Source organism: Morone saxatilis, unplaced genomic scaffold (assembly GCF_004916995.1).
Source record: "Morone saxatilis isolate NCDOM2014 unplaced genomic scaffold, NCSU_SB_2.0 Contig14, whole genome shotgun sequence".
Classification (NCBI taxonomy): domain Eukaryota; kingdom Metazoa; phylum Chordata; class Actinopteri; family Moronidae; genus Morone; species Morone saxatilis.
In genome coordinates, this window is record NW_023339696.1 from 5,864,725 (window position 1) to 5,880,387 (window position 15,663).

General features: G+C 38.7%; 2 protein-coding genes across 3 annotated transcripts; one reads left to right on the top strand and one right to left on the bottom strand.

Moving 5' to 3' along the window:
• The first annotated feature begins 1,921 nt into the window (after positions 1–1,921).
• On the top strand, positions 1,922–3,865 carry rasd4 (rasd family member 4). Its single transcript, XM_035654413.1, has one exon. The coding sequence runs from the start codon at positions 2,054–2,056 to the stop codon at positions 2,678–2,680; it is 627 nt and encodes a 208-aa protein (XP_035510306.1). The 5' UTR covers positions 1,922–2,053; the 3' UTR covers positions 2,681–3,865.
• A 1,802-nt stretch (positions 3,866–5,667) lies between these two features.
• Positions 5,668–15,658, bottom strand: LOC118322924 (phosphoribosyl pyrophosphate synthase-associated protein 1). 2 transcript variants are annotated; one of them, XM_035654785.1, is made up of 11 exons: positions 15,250–15,658; positions 14,840–14,892; positions 14,421–14,487; positions 14,118–14,290; positions 13,888–14,003; positions 13,710–13,765; positions 13,379–13,524; positions 10,140–10,210; positions 9,023–9,169; positions 7,871–8,054; positions 5,668–7,443 (listed from the first exon to the last, which is right to left on the bottom strand). In XM_035654785.1, the coding sequence occupies exons 1-10, from the start codon at positions 15,330–15,332 to the stop codon at positions 7,896–7,898; spliced, it is 1,071 nt and encodes a 356-aa protein (XP_035510678.1). In that variant the 5' UTR covers positions 15,333–15,658; the 3' UTR covers positions 5,668–7,443; positions 7,871–7,895. The 2 variants fall into 2 exon arrangements, with proteins under 2 accessions (XP_035510678.1, XP_035510677.1); XM_035654784.1 differs by having other exon boundaries at positions 5,668–8,054; positions 15,250–15,657.
• Positions 15,659–15,663: the final 5 nt, after the last annotated feature.

Here is a 15,663-nt window from a genome sequence, read left to right on the forward strand (position 1 = left end):
CTCACATTTTTTAAGATGTTTTCACATTATTCATGTAGAATGTCCTGACCTGTGAGGAAGATATACTGATACAAATGAACGGTTTGAGAAAAATGAAACTGAAAAATGAAAATATAAGTTCTCATGGAGGCGCCGTCTTGCTCCTGTGTTTAATGAACTGAAGAACCTGAGAGATAGAGTTGAATTGCTTAGGGGCTTTGAGATTTAGTTTCAGACCAGTTTTGTCTCCAGAGAAAAGAGAAAGCAGTCAAAGTCAAAAAGTCCCTCACTGAGAAAATTGCAGCACATAAAGGACTGTGATTCAGACATTTATTTTCAAAGAGAAACACAATCTGCGGCGAAAGAAAAGGTTTGTGCTCTCAGCTAAAAATAAGTTCATCAAACATATCTGTAATAGAATAATGAGTAATAAGTACAAACATGTGTGATCAGTTTAAATATATAATCTTGACACGCATGGTTTCAATCTAAACCGAACACGTCAAGAGGGTTTGGAAATCAACATGTTCTTCATATCGTTTACCCAAGGTATAATAATAACCTTTGAGATAGCTGCAATAAAATATGTCCATTATATACTGAAGGTGCTTGGCCAATGAAGTATGCTGACATGAAATGTGCTTTTAATTTGCCTAATTAGCCATTATAGCCCATAACTGGTCATTACCATTGTCCACTGTGAACAGCTGGAAATGAATGACACTAATATGGTGCACATTTCTAGTTATAAGTCCCTTTCAGCTCAGGTAATGGATTCGGTCGTATCATAGCAACAAGTGACAAAGTTGATGCACATGAGTGTGAGTATGATAATGATAACACTAATATTATGTGATATTTTTTTTTTTTTCTGAATTTAATGTAAACCATGAAGCTTCCCACACAGTTTGACATTTGAATTCCAGCAGCACTGAAAAGACAGTGATATTGAACGTGCTCTTTTTTTTTTGTTTAACCCATTGTAATGAAAACAATTGTGTCAAACATGTTCGAAAACAGGCTTGCAAAGAGTGCAAGAACAGAACATCTGTCCCTGCCTCTGACATGTGAGCAGAGTTTCGGACAGTGACTATGAGAGGTGTCCCCCTATGATCATACAATCATACAGGACAAATAAAATCATGCTGGAGAGATGTCCACTTAAACTACAGCTATTCTGAAATAAAAAAGAACCCAAGAACAGTTTTGCAGCAAGGATCAAATGACCTTTTATTCTAGACTATCAACAGGAAATTATTGGCATATTATTCTTGTCCGGGTAGTCCACTGAGGACTGCTCTAAATGTATGACCTTCTACTGATGATGTAGTAGTTTTTATTTATGTCATTCAAACTGAAAAACAAAACAAAATACAATAAGTAAATCTAAATTTCACCCAAATTGCCATTTCCTAAATTTGAGCCTAAAAATAGCTGCCCAAGTGTCTGTGACTGGAAAATCTATTGAACAGATTTCCGTTCACTTGACAACCTCACCAAATAGTAGCTCTTCTGGAGCTTTCGATCATATCACCAGATCTTCATCAGGTCAGCAGATAGATGTAATACTAAATGGACTAACTGCTGTCAAGAACATTATGAGCTAATTGTATTTTTTTTTATTTAATTCTAGTTTAACTATACTGTAACTCACAATGGTAATTTATCCATGGATAATTGATTTATTACACAGTCAGCATTGAACACACACTGTAATGTCTTAAAAAGCTGATCCTGTTTGCAGCAGCATACAAAGAACTTCAAGTAAAATCACATATGCCACCTGTTTTTTCCCCACTTACTCTACTTGATTTGCATGAGTGTATGTGATTTGCTGCTGTAAGGTACAGAGAGATACTGCCCTCTCCTGATTGGCTGGGAGCAGAGGGGGGCAGGTACTGTGTGTGAACATAAATACAGAGCGCAGCCGGAGAGAGACATCTGCTCTCATCATCCAGCTCCATCACTGACATCTGAACCAGTTGTCAGACAAAGGAACGAAGAAGAGAATTAAGAACAGAAGAGAGATTCTCTCAAGCTGTGTTTTGGAGAAAAAGAGCAACAGAAAGTCATCATGTCTTTTGAAGTGAAGGAGAAGACGGAGGTGCGTCTGGTGTTTTTGGGAGCAGCTGGAGTGGGGAAGACAGCCCTCATCCAACGCTTCCTCAAAGACACTTTCGAACCCAAGCACCGGCGCACGGTGGAGGAGCTCCACAGAAAGGAGTACGAGGTGGGGGGCATCAAAGTCACCATCAACATCATGGACACCAGTGGCAGCTACTCCTTCCCTGCCATGCGTAAGCTCTCCATCCAGAACAGCGACGCCTTTGCCCTGGTCTACGCCGTGGACGACCCTGAATCCCTGGAGGCGGTCAAGAGTCTGCGAGAAGAGATCCTGGAGGTCAAAGAGGACAAGTACACGCCCATCGTGGTGATAGGCAACAAGATAGACCGCCACAACGAGCGCCAGGTGTCCAGTGAGGATGCGCTGTCCACAGTGGAGCTGGACTGGAACCACAGCTTCCTTGAGTCCTCCGCCAAAGACAACATCAACGTCCTGGAGGCTTTCAGGGAGCTACTCCAGCAGGCCAACCTGCCCAGCTGGCTCAGTCCAGCACTGTGCCGGAGACGGGAAACCTTCCCGAAGGAGAGCAACAAACGACCTCCTATGAACAAGACCAACAGCTGCCTCATCTCATAATGATGTGGAGCTGCTCAGAGGGCAACTAAACTAGAAGAGAGAGAAAACTGCCCATTAGAGACTGAAAGGGCTTTGTTGGTGGGGGGGCTTGGGGGACAGACCAAGAAACAGTGTTAAATGTGTAATGTAATGTGTTAGGTCTCCTCATCAGGCGTAAAAGCGTTGCACAAAAGCACAGAGATGCTACAGTGACATGCAAAGATGAAAACAGACACCACCTTACAGACATGAAAGAATGTGGTTGAACAACTGAATGATGGAAAAAAAGAACACGCAGGCACCACTTACTGTCAAAAAAGATTCCCTTATACATTGTGACAGTGTAGAGGCACAATTATGTATCATGAGCTCAGTTTACACTGATCTGTATATGTGATGTTCGTTTTTGTGTTGCTGTTGTTAAAAAAAGTGCAATAACAGTGAAGTGATGCGTATTCATGCAAGAGTCTGTTTACATGAGCTAGTTTTATGAATAAAGTGAACAACATATGAACTTAGAAACTGTATATATTTTAAAAACAACACATATAAAGATATGTTGTGAATTCTTTTGCTGCTGGAAAAAAAATTATTTCGCAAAACCTCATTATGCACTTGGGGATATAACATGTAAACAATTATTTTGCAACCCTTGCTGGTGTTTTTCTTTCTGTCTTTAATACATTTCTTTTATTTTTAGTGGGGGTTTATTAGATAATTTATTTTCTTCTTGATCAGGAAGAGAGATCTGTACATCCCTGCACCGTGTCTTTGAGAATGTAAAATGTTGTAGTACAAAGACCAGGGTGGTGTTTGATGTTTCTATTCAGTGCATATTTTAAGATAAATAAAATGGTTTTCCTATATCTTCAGTCAAAATGCTTGTCTCATCCACTCTCCACACATTAATTAGCATTGCTTGCAGCTTTTTTTTGTCATTTTTACTGATATGACTGATTTGACGTTATAAAACAGACAAAAATAAGTGTGTGTGTGTGTGTGTGTGTGAGGGAAGGCATATCAACACTGGAAAATGATGATGTAAGTTATCACTGCCTAAACTGAAATACAATGAAAGTAAAATAAGGCTGACACAAAATGTGACTATATTACATGTGAATGTAGTATAGAATTGGCTCGTACGTACTGTATTACTGTACTGTAATTGTTAATACTTTTGACACATTTGTTATTTCAATGGCATATTAAATGACTGTTATTACACTCCAATGTGTATTGTTTTCTTAAGATCAGTGCTGGTCTAACCAGAAATGTGAGTTTTAAAAAGACTGAAAACCAAGCAGTGCTGCATCACTGGACCGACCCTGGTTGGTGTGAACCAAAAACTCCCTGCAAAGCTGTGTTGATATTGGGTGTAATAAAGAAAATTATGGACATATTGCATTACTCTTACACACACAAAATCAGTTCCATGAGCTCACTGTTCTGTGTTGCAGTGCCCTCTGGTGGTCGTTATTTACCTTGTTCTCTGTTGGTCAACAAGCCATCGTTTCAACAAAAATGAGATTATAAGGGAAACAAATAACCTGGCAATGCTTTAGCAGCCTCCAATCACTGCTACAGTGCGTGAGATAAGATGAAAATATAATACAAGCTATGCAACTCCATACATAACTTAATATAACTAATTGAAAATGCATTTGGATGTATAGTGTACCTTTTACTGTAAATCATGTCTTTCCTACTGTGTCCTTTTGTGATATAAGTTAATGTGGGAGACTGCAAATATTTGAAAACACATAATGAAACTAGTATTCAGCACCTGCCATTAACATGATGTCTGGTTTAAATGGATCAGTTAATTTTTTCTGGACATTTAAATGTTCTCCAAGAGCCCATCAGTTAACACAATTTCCTCACTGTTAAAAATGCCACACAGGCCCAGGGAGGGAGAGAAAAAAGGTATGCTTCCTCTTTCCAAAAAAACATTGAGAGACAAGGTGCATTGTTTCCCCAGAATCAGACAAGGAAGTGACCTATGATTATCAGATCTCTGGTTCCTCTTTGTGTTCTGTTTAAACTCACAGCTGTCTCCAGCAGGTCCACAGCCGGACACTAACTTGTCTTTTTTGGCACACGGACGGACCCAGAGAAGCAGAACATCCTCTATAAAGCTCAGGTGCGAACTAAACTTTCCATTCATGTTGTAGGATTTAGGTAAAGGCAAAAGTAACTGCACTGAAATGTAGCCGAGTTAGCAGATTGGTTTCAGATACTGACTGAAGGAGGAGTGTTTCTGTGTTCGTCTCTGCTCCTAGACTTGGTCAAAGCTCCTCAGTGTTGTATGGATACCTGAGAAGTTTTGAACAAGTATAGGATTTCTGACTGTCACTGCATCAGACGGGCTTAATACAGGGCAAGAATGACAAAACAATACTGCACAATGTTAAGCAAGATGTACTGTAGTACTGTACATCAAAGTTAAAGGTAAGCATTGTCACATGCCAATACAGTATTTTAATGTTTGCATGACCTTTTATTACCTTTTATTACCGGCTTTGCAGGTAAAGAGGAAAAGATCCAAAGATTAACCTTGACCTATCTAACGTAACCAAAAAGCAAATTTTACTGCACTGAAATGCAACATTTTAACCATGAATCTTCCTAAAATCTCAAAATTCACATCGGAAATCTGAATTTTAAATATCTATTTAATCAACAGGTTTCTTTTACTAGGCTATTATTTTATATCGGATTCTTTTTAATGTTTTAGTGTCAAGATAAAGAAATATGATCATATAATATTTATCATCATCCAGTTATTTAAAATGTCTGTCTTTTGTAAAGTTAAAGGAAAAACATTTTAAAAACAAAATTTAATACAGACTTTACAGAGAGATACTGGTGTAGGATATACTTAGAAGAAAAAGATCCCTATTCTAAACTAAAACTTATAACTGTAATACAGTAACATAAACTGTGCATAGACTGTGGTCTTGTTCCCAAAGCACAATATGATTCCTTATTTGGTAGACACGAGGCACGGCAAGAGGCAACTGTTTTATTTTCATACACATGGACAAACGCTGTACAGCTAGACAGAAGGGTGTTAGTGACTAAATCATACGCCCTCAACATCACAGACAAGTCAGGACAACAGTGAGGACAGAAGAAATTACATCATGAAATACACTAATCACAGATTTTATCTGTGGCGGCGGAGCAACAGCATTTGATACAGACAACTTTCAACTTTGTGCCAACACAACACCCGTGTGTGCGTCTAGCTGTCAAATACCCATCCATTAGCACATCGGGAGAAATACAGTTTCAATAACGAACAAAATGTGAAAAGCAAATGACGTACAGTACTGCTGTATGGAAGACATTCTCAACACACTTTTTTTCAACATGTTAAACAGGAAGAAAGCATTAAAAAAAAAACACACACAAGAACAAATAATTGTGCATTGGCTTATTAAGTATATTTCCCTGAGCAAAAGGCTCAATCAGCATAGAAATACACTACTCCCCCCTACAGAGCATCACTCTGAAATGTATGTAGAGCAAAACAAGGTGCGTATTTTCAAATGTTTCTTTGAGGACACACCAAAGCAATTTCTACACAAACATTAGGACAACACTGGTGCTGTTTCATGTTTGCCAATTTACTGAAACCAAAAACTATTTTTTTTTTTTTTTTTACATTACTGCTTTTCTTTTAGTATCTTCTATGCAGCCATCTGTACAAAAAACAACTCCAGTAGCCCACTATGTTGAGTTTTCAAAGTTGTCATTGTAAAGTAATGCATAAAGCATGGCTCAAGTCCACTTATCTAGTACATTCAGGTGCTGGTATACCCACTCACGTTTCAAGACTTCAAAGTTAGTAGCTGTAAAGCGCCGCATATTGAAATATTGAATTGAAAGAAAACCAACGACTTTAGAGAAACTCACTGAAAACACAAAGAAAATCCTTGTTCTGCTTTGAAAAACCACCGGCAGTAATGTTTGGTGTTCATAGCTTGTAGTTAATTGGCTAAAACCAAGATGGTCCTATTAGCTATAAATGTAATTCATATGCATTGTGATGGTGTCGGTCACAGTCACCATCAGGCAGTTAAATTGAGCACAATATTGGACTAAGTGTGTTCAGTCTACTGCTAGATATACAGAATATATTAAAGGGGCAGTTCATCCAAACAACAAAACAATAAATAAAACATTTCCCACTTACTGCTATATGCAACCATGCAACAATACAGTGGAAGTGAATGATATTTCATTTGTCGGGTTCAAATCTTTTAAATACTTGCCTGTCCAGAAAAAATGTCCAAAGCACTCAAGATAATCCGCAGATCTCACTGTGAACATTGAGTTTTTAAGTCTTTGTGTCTGATTATTCAGTTTTTTAAAATTATAATTTGATGCTTCGAGCGTCATAAATGAAAATATATTTACCTTCATTGTAATGGAGTTACAGCAGGAATCTCAAACCCATAGCATGAAACCAAAACTATCTTACTGGCTAGTTACTACTACGGGTAAGTAGGACAATATCTGTTGTTATACTTTAGCTGAACTGACACCCTAATACATACAATATAAAATGGTGACTTATACATTTCTGCTGAAACTTCTTCTTTCACCAAACGTTCCCACAAATGGTGCAAAGAGAAGAAAATGCATAAAAATATAGTTTGGGCACCAATAGGCAGGAGTTTGTCCAGTCTTGTCTGTGTGGTTGGAAACAACACACCCCGTTAAATGAAAAGAAATCACAGTGCCGAGCAGCCGTAATCATAAGGGGCCAGTAAGAGCATCTGGAGAAGGGTTGGTAAAGCACAAGTCCTGTTACTGGGACACACATTATTCTCTTCTCTTTTTGCTGTTGAAGCTCAGTCATTACATATGAGGTACTGCAGTGTATGACAAAATATTTTTTTTTAAATAGAAAGCATCTTCTGTTCGAGTTGGAAGATCAACAATAGCTGCAAGACAAGAGCTTTAAAATATGACTGGGTGCGTTAAAGCTCAAAGTCACTCGTTTGCACTTTTATCATCCTTTCTCAACAAGATGCAAAAGAAATATGTTTTAACAACTTGTGATGAGAAGTTAAATAATTCTGGGTAATTCTTAGAATTTCTATTTCTTTAGGATACATGTAATCCTGACATACACAATACATGGAACATGACATGAGCATGTTTTTACAGGGAAGAAGTACCCTCAGTCACCCTCAGACCCACCTCAGCTCTCACTCTCTGACACTCTCTAGTCGTCCACGGTGATGTTGCGGAACAAGTAGGCCATGGACTCTCCGTTGTGGATGCGGCGGATGGCCTCAGCCAATATCATGCTGACGTCCACGGTCTTGATTTTGGGACACTGCAGTTTCTGTACTTCATGGGGGACTGTGTTGGTCACCACCACCTGAGGGGAGAACAATCACAAAGATAGGCTTAATGAGACAGTTTCCATTTGAATTAAATAGCAGTTTAAAGTGTGCAGTTTCTTGTCAGGCTGATACAAAAACATATGTGGCATGGCAGTCACAGATTTGGTTAGGAGTGATTAAATCAATTAATAAAAACTAGAGCACAAAGGTGTGCATTAATTTGTGAAAGAAAAATTGAGGTTGACAGATGCTTAAAGTAGTTTGAGAGAACAGACGGGGGAAACGGCCTGTATGTGTTTATACACATTGCATGGAACAGACAAATATAAACACATTTAAAGTGGAAGTCTAGAAACTGGAGATGGTTTAAAACTGATGTTAGAACTTATTAATCCACACTGAGAGAGATCCAACACACCAGATTTTATATTTAAGTCAAAAAGCTGCCTGGGAAAGATAAATTCAGCTAACCAATGCCCACCCAGTACATATGGGAAACAAACAGGGATTACAAGTAGTGTGTTCTAAATTAAACATATATCATAAACCTTGAAACATTTTATAAAATAAATACTAAATTTAAACTGAACTGTGTTCTGAAGCCAGGACAGTTTGAAGGAACTGAAAATAGAAACTAATAATTTACAGAAATGCAACTGCTGCATATAATAATCCTTTCCTTGTTCTAGTTACAACTCATTTCATGCCATAACAATTCAGCTGAAAAGCCTTCCATTAGGAGGAAGTATTTACTTTTACATTGTGTTCAAAAAGAGTAAATGAGAACTTATGAACAAGAGCGTTTTATGATCGTTTCAAAGAAGTTCTTCAGTTTGGCATTTTTTTCTTCCCTTATTACTTCTCCTTTAGCTTCCCTTGGTATTCAACAGGTTTGACACAGATTTTCATTCAGCCTCAACAGTAATAACGTTCACTGATTTAATTAAATGAAATTTGAGAAGAGACACACACTATTGACAACAACAAGTTCAGGTGTCCTCACCTCATCAATGGCAGATTCCTCTATGAGGCGTGGAGCATCGGCAGACAGTAAGCCATGTGTGGCCATGATATAAATTTTATAGGCTCCTCTCTCTTTCAGGATCTCTGCAGCTGCAACAAAGTCTCCGACATCATCTATAATGTCATCCTGGAAGAAGAAAGAAAAAAATACAACATGTGACTTAACAATCACAACCTCCTCCCTTTGGTTATCTCTCAGTATTCACAGTATCATTAAGCAGCTTAAGATAATGGCAGGATCAATAATGTAGTAGTTATGAAGTCAGTGAATTGAGTTAGTAATGTCTGTCATACAGGAATGTAGATGCTAAACTGAATTCAGCGTGTGTGTGTGTGTGTGTGTATTAATGATTATGAATTAAACATTTTATGTGCAAGAGGACGAAAGTTAATACTGCTTTTTAAAAATTGACAGTCTTGCTTTAACGTGTATAAATGTAAGTCAAACAGCATGAGTACTTCAAGCTACAATAAGGAACTTTCATTTTTGGTTGATTCTGGCAGCCCCCTGTGGACAAAAGGGGTAACTTGAGATCACTTCTTAACCAGTTAAAAACTCCTCGCTAAGTTCACATTTGCTCTAGTTATATTACTACTGTAGATCAGGGCTCAACAACTTTTAATAAATTTTTGGGCTAAAAACAAAAATCAGTTTGGAGCCACAAAACATATGCATGCCTTATTATGCAAATTTCCTATATTTCCTTTTATTTTTTGATTCTGGAATTTATTGCTAGCCTAGCTAGGGAGACTTAAGACTAGTAGCCATCACCATTGAAGTTCAGCAAAATAAAGAGGAAAAGGTGGCAGGTTAGGACATAACGCACATTATGGTAACTAATTTTTATTCAACAATGATAGAAAAAGATAACCGTTATTTTAATCTAATTTTTGGTCAATTTTTAGGTCCATGTAAAGTGGCTAAGGAGCCGCTGCTGTAGGTGATAAGAGGCATTACAGTGGCAGTAAATTCATTAATTTGCCACTTAAAAAGCTTTGAAATGCTGTTAAAAAAACAGTCAGTCAACAATAGCAGAGCAGCTGACCATGACAGCTCAATCATGTGGGCTACAAAAACTACATTTACAGCATCTTACCACAATGATTGCAATTCTCCCTCCCACGTCTCCGACTACAGTAATGGGAGGTTTCTCCTTGGCCATCATCACTACAAAGAAAAGCAGAACTGGTTACCTGTGAGAGCACGTCAAGGAAGGTAAGCGTGCTGCATTTCACCTAATCAAAAGAAAATGTCAGCAGATTGGGTAAAATGGGTTGAGAAAATGTTTTGCGATTAAGGCAAATCTACACCCCGAATTATGAGGTTGTGATTGGATGATGTAAATGATTTGTATAAATTCTGTTAAGAGTGACTACGCAGGATTAAATTTTAAAATAGCTACTTTTTCCCCCCATTGTACCCCACCTACCCCTGGGAAATTAAACTTAAATGCCAAACTTAGTACAGCACATGCCATGCAAAATCAAATGACAGGGTTTTCTGCCCAGGATACCCAATCAGAAGGCAACGTATAACCCGCCTGGACACACACCACCTCAGGCCCAGGCTGTGGCAGGCATATGGCAGCAGTCTGCATATGAACCAATATGCACCAGACAATCTTATTTCACACAGAGGGACAGTGGCTGACAAGCACTGATGAGGGTTTCTTCATACACACTTGCCAATGTTCTGGGGTCAGTCCTCAGTCGAACATCACTGCTGCCAGCGACTACTTTTACATGCACGCAATAATCAGACTGCATCTCGCATGCCAATCACAGGAGATGCAACAGCTGTACTTTTTGGAGCTAATCTCACACGACAAACAAAACGGAATTGAATTACTCACATCTAGTCATTGTGAGAACGTCTGAGCTGTCCATCGTCACAGTACGGAGTCTATACATCTATTAAGGCAATTCTCTCCACTCCGATTACAAGCTGTAATTTTGCTTGCATATATAATACCATGTAACTTTTCAATCTGCTAGAGGTCTATAAACTGTCACACAAAAGGTTAAATAGAAACATTACATGTTGAAGACAACATGAAAGTCATCCACCTTACCTAATAATATGATACACACACATACACACACAACTAAAATAAATTACTCTACACATGTTGCGAATTCAAGCATTAAAATTGAACTAGGGTTAGATTAAATGTAGCTTATTTAAATGACTACCCATTAAATACATACTTGATACATAACCCAATAAAAACAGCTGCGTTTGACGTATTGCTGTGCATGGAAATGTAGTCTTTCAAAGGGTACAAGGAAACAATCCACTGGTAAACAATCAGCCAGCCAAGCCGATTGTGAAGGAAAAAGTATAAAGAAGCAGAGAAAGGAGGAGCATGCCTTGCAGAACACTTTGCTGAATACCGTGAGTCCCACAGCATCAGAAAACCTGGCAGTGTCACATTCAGACGTTTATCACTCTTAACCAAAAAAGGGCAAAAGCCATGTTGTTAGCAGTACACACACTTCTCAAAGATATGTTGTTTTTACAGCTTGCTGAGATACTGCAACAAGCTACCTGAGAAATGTTTGGTCAGAAATCTTGAAATGAGGTCAAGAAAATAAAACCCATTAATAACATTATCTTCTAAAATAGCTCCAAGGATTTCATAAGCAAATTTGAACAGGTTGGCATTGCATTACAGAAACTTCCACCATAGAGGGTGTAATGCTAATATTATCGTTGATAAAATAAGTTATGCTTTTAAGCATGATATTAGCATTGAAAAACAAACTAAAACTTTGATTTGGGCTGTTTTTATGCTTAAAACGTAACAACAATTACATTCGTAAAGTGTCTTCTTCCCATTATTGGATATTAGGGTTCAAAAGCATGCTTCATTGTTATCGCCACATGCAGTTATGACCAAATGTTAATCAGGTTTTCAAGAGCGGGTTTAATATGGGTGCACCATGTGTTGATTGGCAAGATGAGTCCAGATATTAAAGTAAAAAATAAAAAACAAAATCATGTTTGGCATGGTTCTGGTTTGATTTATGGATTTCAAAATAAAATCAGAACACAACAAAACAAAGAGGGGTTTGGTCATCTTGTAGAACTAGCTGTCTGGAATCTTAGAAAGGTTCAGTAAACATGAGAGCGGCTCGTTTCAAGTCAAACATGCCATGCAAACAGCACAAAGTACTGAGCACACTGTCGCTGATTCTCCTGAAAAGATTAATGCAAATTGTCTGTGCACTAAAGATCAGTTTGTGCGTTGCTGCCTCCTGATTCCAGACTGTATTTTCACAAGATGCAACACAAACCCTTTCATCTACTCATGCACGAATTAAAGAACCATTTGAAGAGGAATAATTTTAAAGTCAGATGTAAGTTATGTTTACGGTCGTACTTGGGAGCTCTATGCCAGGGAACGGAGCTTGTTGTTTGCCTGCTATTACCAACAAATAAACACCACGTTAACACAAATGCACAAATATTTGACATGACAAACACATGATGCCAAGACTTGGAAAATCCTCTCGCTAGGTTGACAGAAATGTAAACAATTTTCACATCAACAAATCAGACTCACTGTGTTAAAACCTAAAGCAAAGTCTTGTTACGGCTGAAGCAGTTTGTGAGTTACTGTTCCAAAAGGAGGATTTTTTAAGTCAAGGGTGAAATTAGAAACACAAGTAACTAAGAAGAGAAATATTTTACTAAATAATAAAGTAAATACTGGACGTTAATACTTTGGAATCATTTGCCAATGACACAATAATTTGATATTATATATAAAGGCCTTACCAGGAATTAACACTGCAAATATGTTGAAAACTAAATTCCAGAGTCAGTATTTCTCACCAAAAATAAAATATTTTAAAATCAAAGTATGTGCCACGAAACAGACAGCGACTATGATTCTACGATTATTAAGCACATGACTCTTTGTCAGTTAGGAGTTGCAGCTTGCGGAGGATGCAGCATGAGTAAAAGTAGTGTGTCTGTGGATTTAAAACATGCAGTAACACAAAAATCTATTCCTCGGAGTATGGTTGATGACATGAGTAAGAAACAGCAGAATCATCAGCTCGAAAACAGGTTAGCACAAATAAGAGCTATATTAGGTTGTGGGCAAGATTTATATTATGAATGCAGTGAAGTAGCTAGACTAGCAGAAATGATAAGAAAGTTCTTTGAAATCTGCTGAATTTGACCATGGGGTGACAAATAAAAAGCACCCAACAGTGAGAAACAATAAACAGGGATATGTTTTCTGTACAGCTAAAGTCTATTGAGCACTGGGCCTACGAAGAAACCCTGAAAACCATCAACAACTTCTACAAAAATAGGGGTTCTTACAAGGAAGCTCCAGCCCTGTGTGTCCCGTGGTGTTGCGTACACACGGTGGGGAGTGTCTTCCGTCAGCCATGTCAGACTCTGAACACTGAGCCTCGCCATGAATCACAGCCAGGCCCAAACGCAGGCGCTCTGCGTAGGACTGAGCCCTAGAACAAAACCACAGAGAGAGGTCAGAATGCAGTGGTGAAATGGGGAAGACACCTTCATCATTTTCCTTCCATCTATACAGCATCTGAATTAAAAAAAAAAAACATTGGCGTGATTGAATAGCTTTTATTTCATCATAACAATGCTAAAAGAAGCAGGGACATTTTCTGCATCCAGCAGTTACCTCTTAGCTGCTGACGGGGACTTTGCCACAATGATGGCGTTTCTGTAATCAGGAATCTGGCAGGGAGAAGGGAAACAGATGTCAGCCTTTTTATCAGACTGACTGATTGGTCTTATTTATAGGTGGAGATACCAACACCTAAACACACACAGCAGACATTAAAAAAGGGATGTATCACCTCTTCTTGGATGTACTGAATCAAGAAAGGGGAGGCACGCAAGTTGTCCACTGGAAAGCTGAAGAAGCCCTGGATCTCCTTCTGATGCAAGTCCATGGTGATGATGTGTGTTAATCCTACAAAGACAGACGAGCAGCACGGACTTATGTCACTGTCGACAATTAGATCCATTTTTATGGCACAAAGAGACTAAGCAAATCACAGACTGGCATTCATTTTGTTATCTTTACCTGCTTTAGCTAACATTGAAGCTAACAACTTGCTCACTATTGAGCCCCTCTTTCTCATCTTGCACTGTTTGCTGTAGGGGAAGTAAGGAATGACTCCAATGATGTTCTTTGCACAAGAGGTCTTGAGGGCGTAGGCCATGACCAGCAGCTCCATGATGGCTGTGTTGACATCTCTGGTTGGACAAAAACAGAATAAAAAGGACATTATGAACTTGAACAAGTGATACAAACTGTAAGATCTGACTCACAGGTAGTGAATTTGTGTCCTTTTGCAATGCAAATGGCATGCCTTTCTATACTCACCGTGGTATGGTCTGAATGATGAAGATAGTTTGTCCTCGCACGGATTCTTTCACATCCACTCTAGTTTCTATTGTAAAGGAAACAAGGAGGACACAATCAGTAAATTGAGTAAAGCTGCATCTTAATTGCAACACCTTATTTTGATGACGTTTCGCACCTTTTCTGGGTAACAAAAATGTTAGAAAACATTTATGTGAACATGTGTGTTAACAGATGATGTCTCATTGTGTCACACCCTCAAGTGCAGCACAAAAGGCTCTTTTTATATTGCTGTACACGGTGATGCTACTCAAACCAAACACAAGGTTTTCTTATGATGCTTAGGAATAAAAATCCAGTGAATGCAAAGTAATTATTCCAAGTTCCCTTTGTTGGTAACATTATTTCCTTTGCCTATGAAGCCACACTATTCTCCTCACCTCTGTTAGACTCCTGAAAGACCACAGACTTCCCCAGTTCAACTCCCAGCCGCCTGTGAAACAAGAGCAGCAGTAGAAACAATTGTGAAATGTGAAATATCACACTACAATGCCAAAATCTCACACACAAAGCAACATGACACCATTCATTCATTCATTCATTCACGACCAGACAGACTCAAACAGCTGCAAGCGTTTCTCATTTTCCAATGTCACCCAATAACCATTAATAAATATGATTTATGGTTAGTGGTCAGTGCTTCATTTAAAAATAAGGCTGCTGGTAACTGACCCGCTACCATGAAGAACTACAGCTCACACTCACACGTAACGTTGTGTCTGAGAACAACGGGGTATTTAAACATGATCAAGCAGTCGGTGGTAGAAACTGTAAGGAACATTGTGCTTACTCTGTTATCTTCTTGGCCAACTCTGTGCATGCTACGGAGGAGTTTGCGGAAAAGACACGGTAGCCACTTTTAGCGACATTCATCGTGGCACTGCTGCAGTCTATTTGCTCTCTTTTCTTTTTATGAACAGCTGCGTTTGTTTTCCGCTCTTCTCTTCCTTTTGACGCTGTCGTTAGCTTACCAACTAGCCAGCCAGCTACCGCACATTAGCCTGCTAGGTGAGCGAACTGCGCGAAATGACCTTCGGTGTGCGATATGAACTTATCTACCGCACAGCTACAGACAAACATTAATGGATGTCTTTATTACGCTAATGTGTCCGGTTGTTGGCGGACAGACGGCGGATACCTGTCACTTAGGTCGCACTGTAGCCTAACAACTGACCACTCTTCTACGGAGTCCGCTGCGGGTCAT

What these genes read in the sequence shown, in the direction of transcription:
- rasd4 (XM_035654413.1), top strand. Translation starts at nt 2,054, where the DNA reads ATGTCTTTTGAAGTGAAGGAGAAGACGGAGGTGCGTCTGGTGTTTTTG.
- LOC118322924 (XM_035654785.1), bottom strand. Translation starts at nt 15,332, where the DNA reads ATGAATGTCGCTAAAAGTGGCTACCGTGTCTTTTCCGCAAACTCCTCC. An exon ending in TTGGCCAAGAAGATAACAGA is followed by an intron (nt 14,893 to 15,249) that starts GTAAGCACAATG and finishes CTTGTTTCACAG; the next exon opens with GCGGCTGGGAGTTGAACTGG. An exon ending in TTCAATGTTAGCTAAAGCAG is followed by an intron (nt 14,004 to 14,117) that starts GTAAAGATAACA and finishes CTGTCTTTGTAG; the next exon opens with GATTAACACACATCATCACC.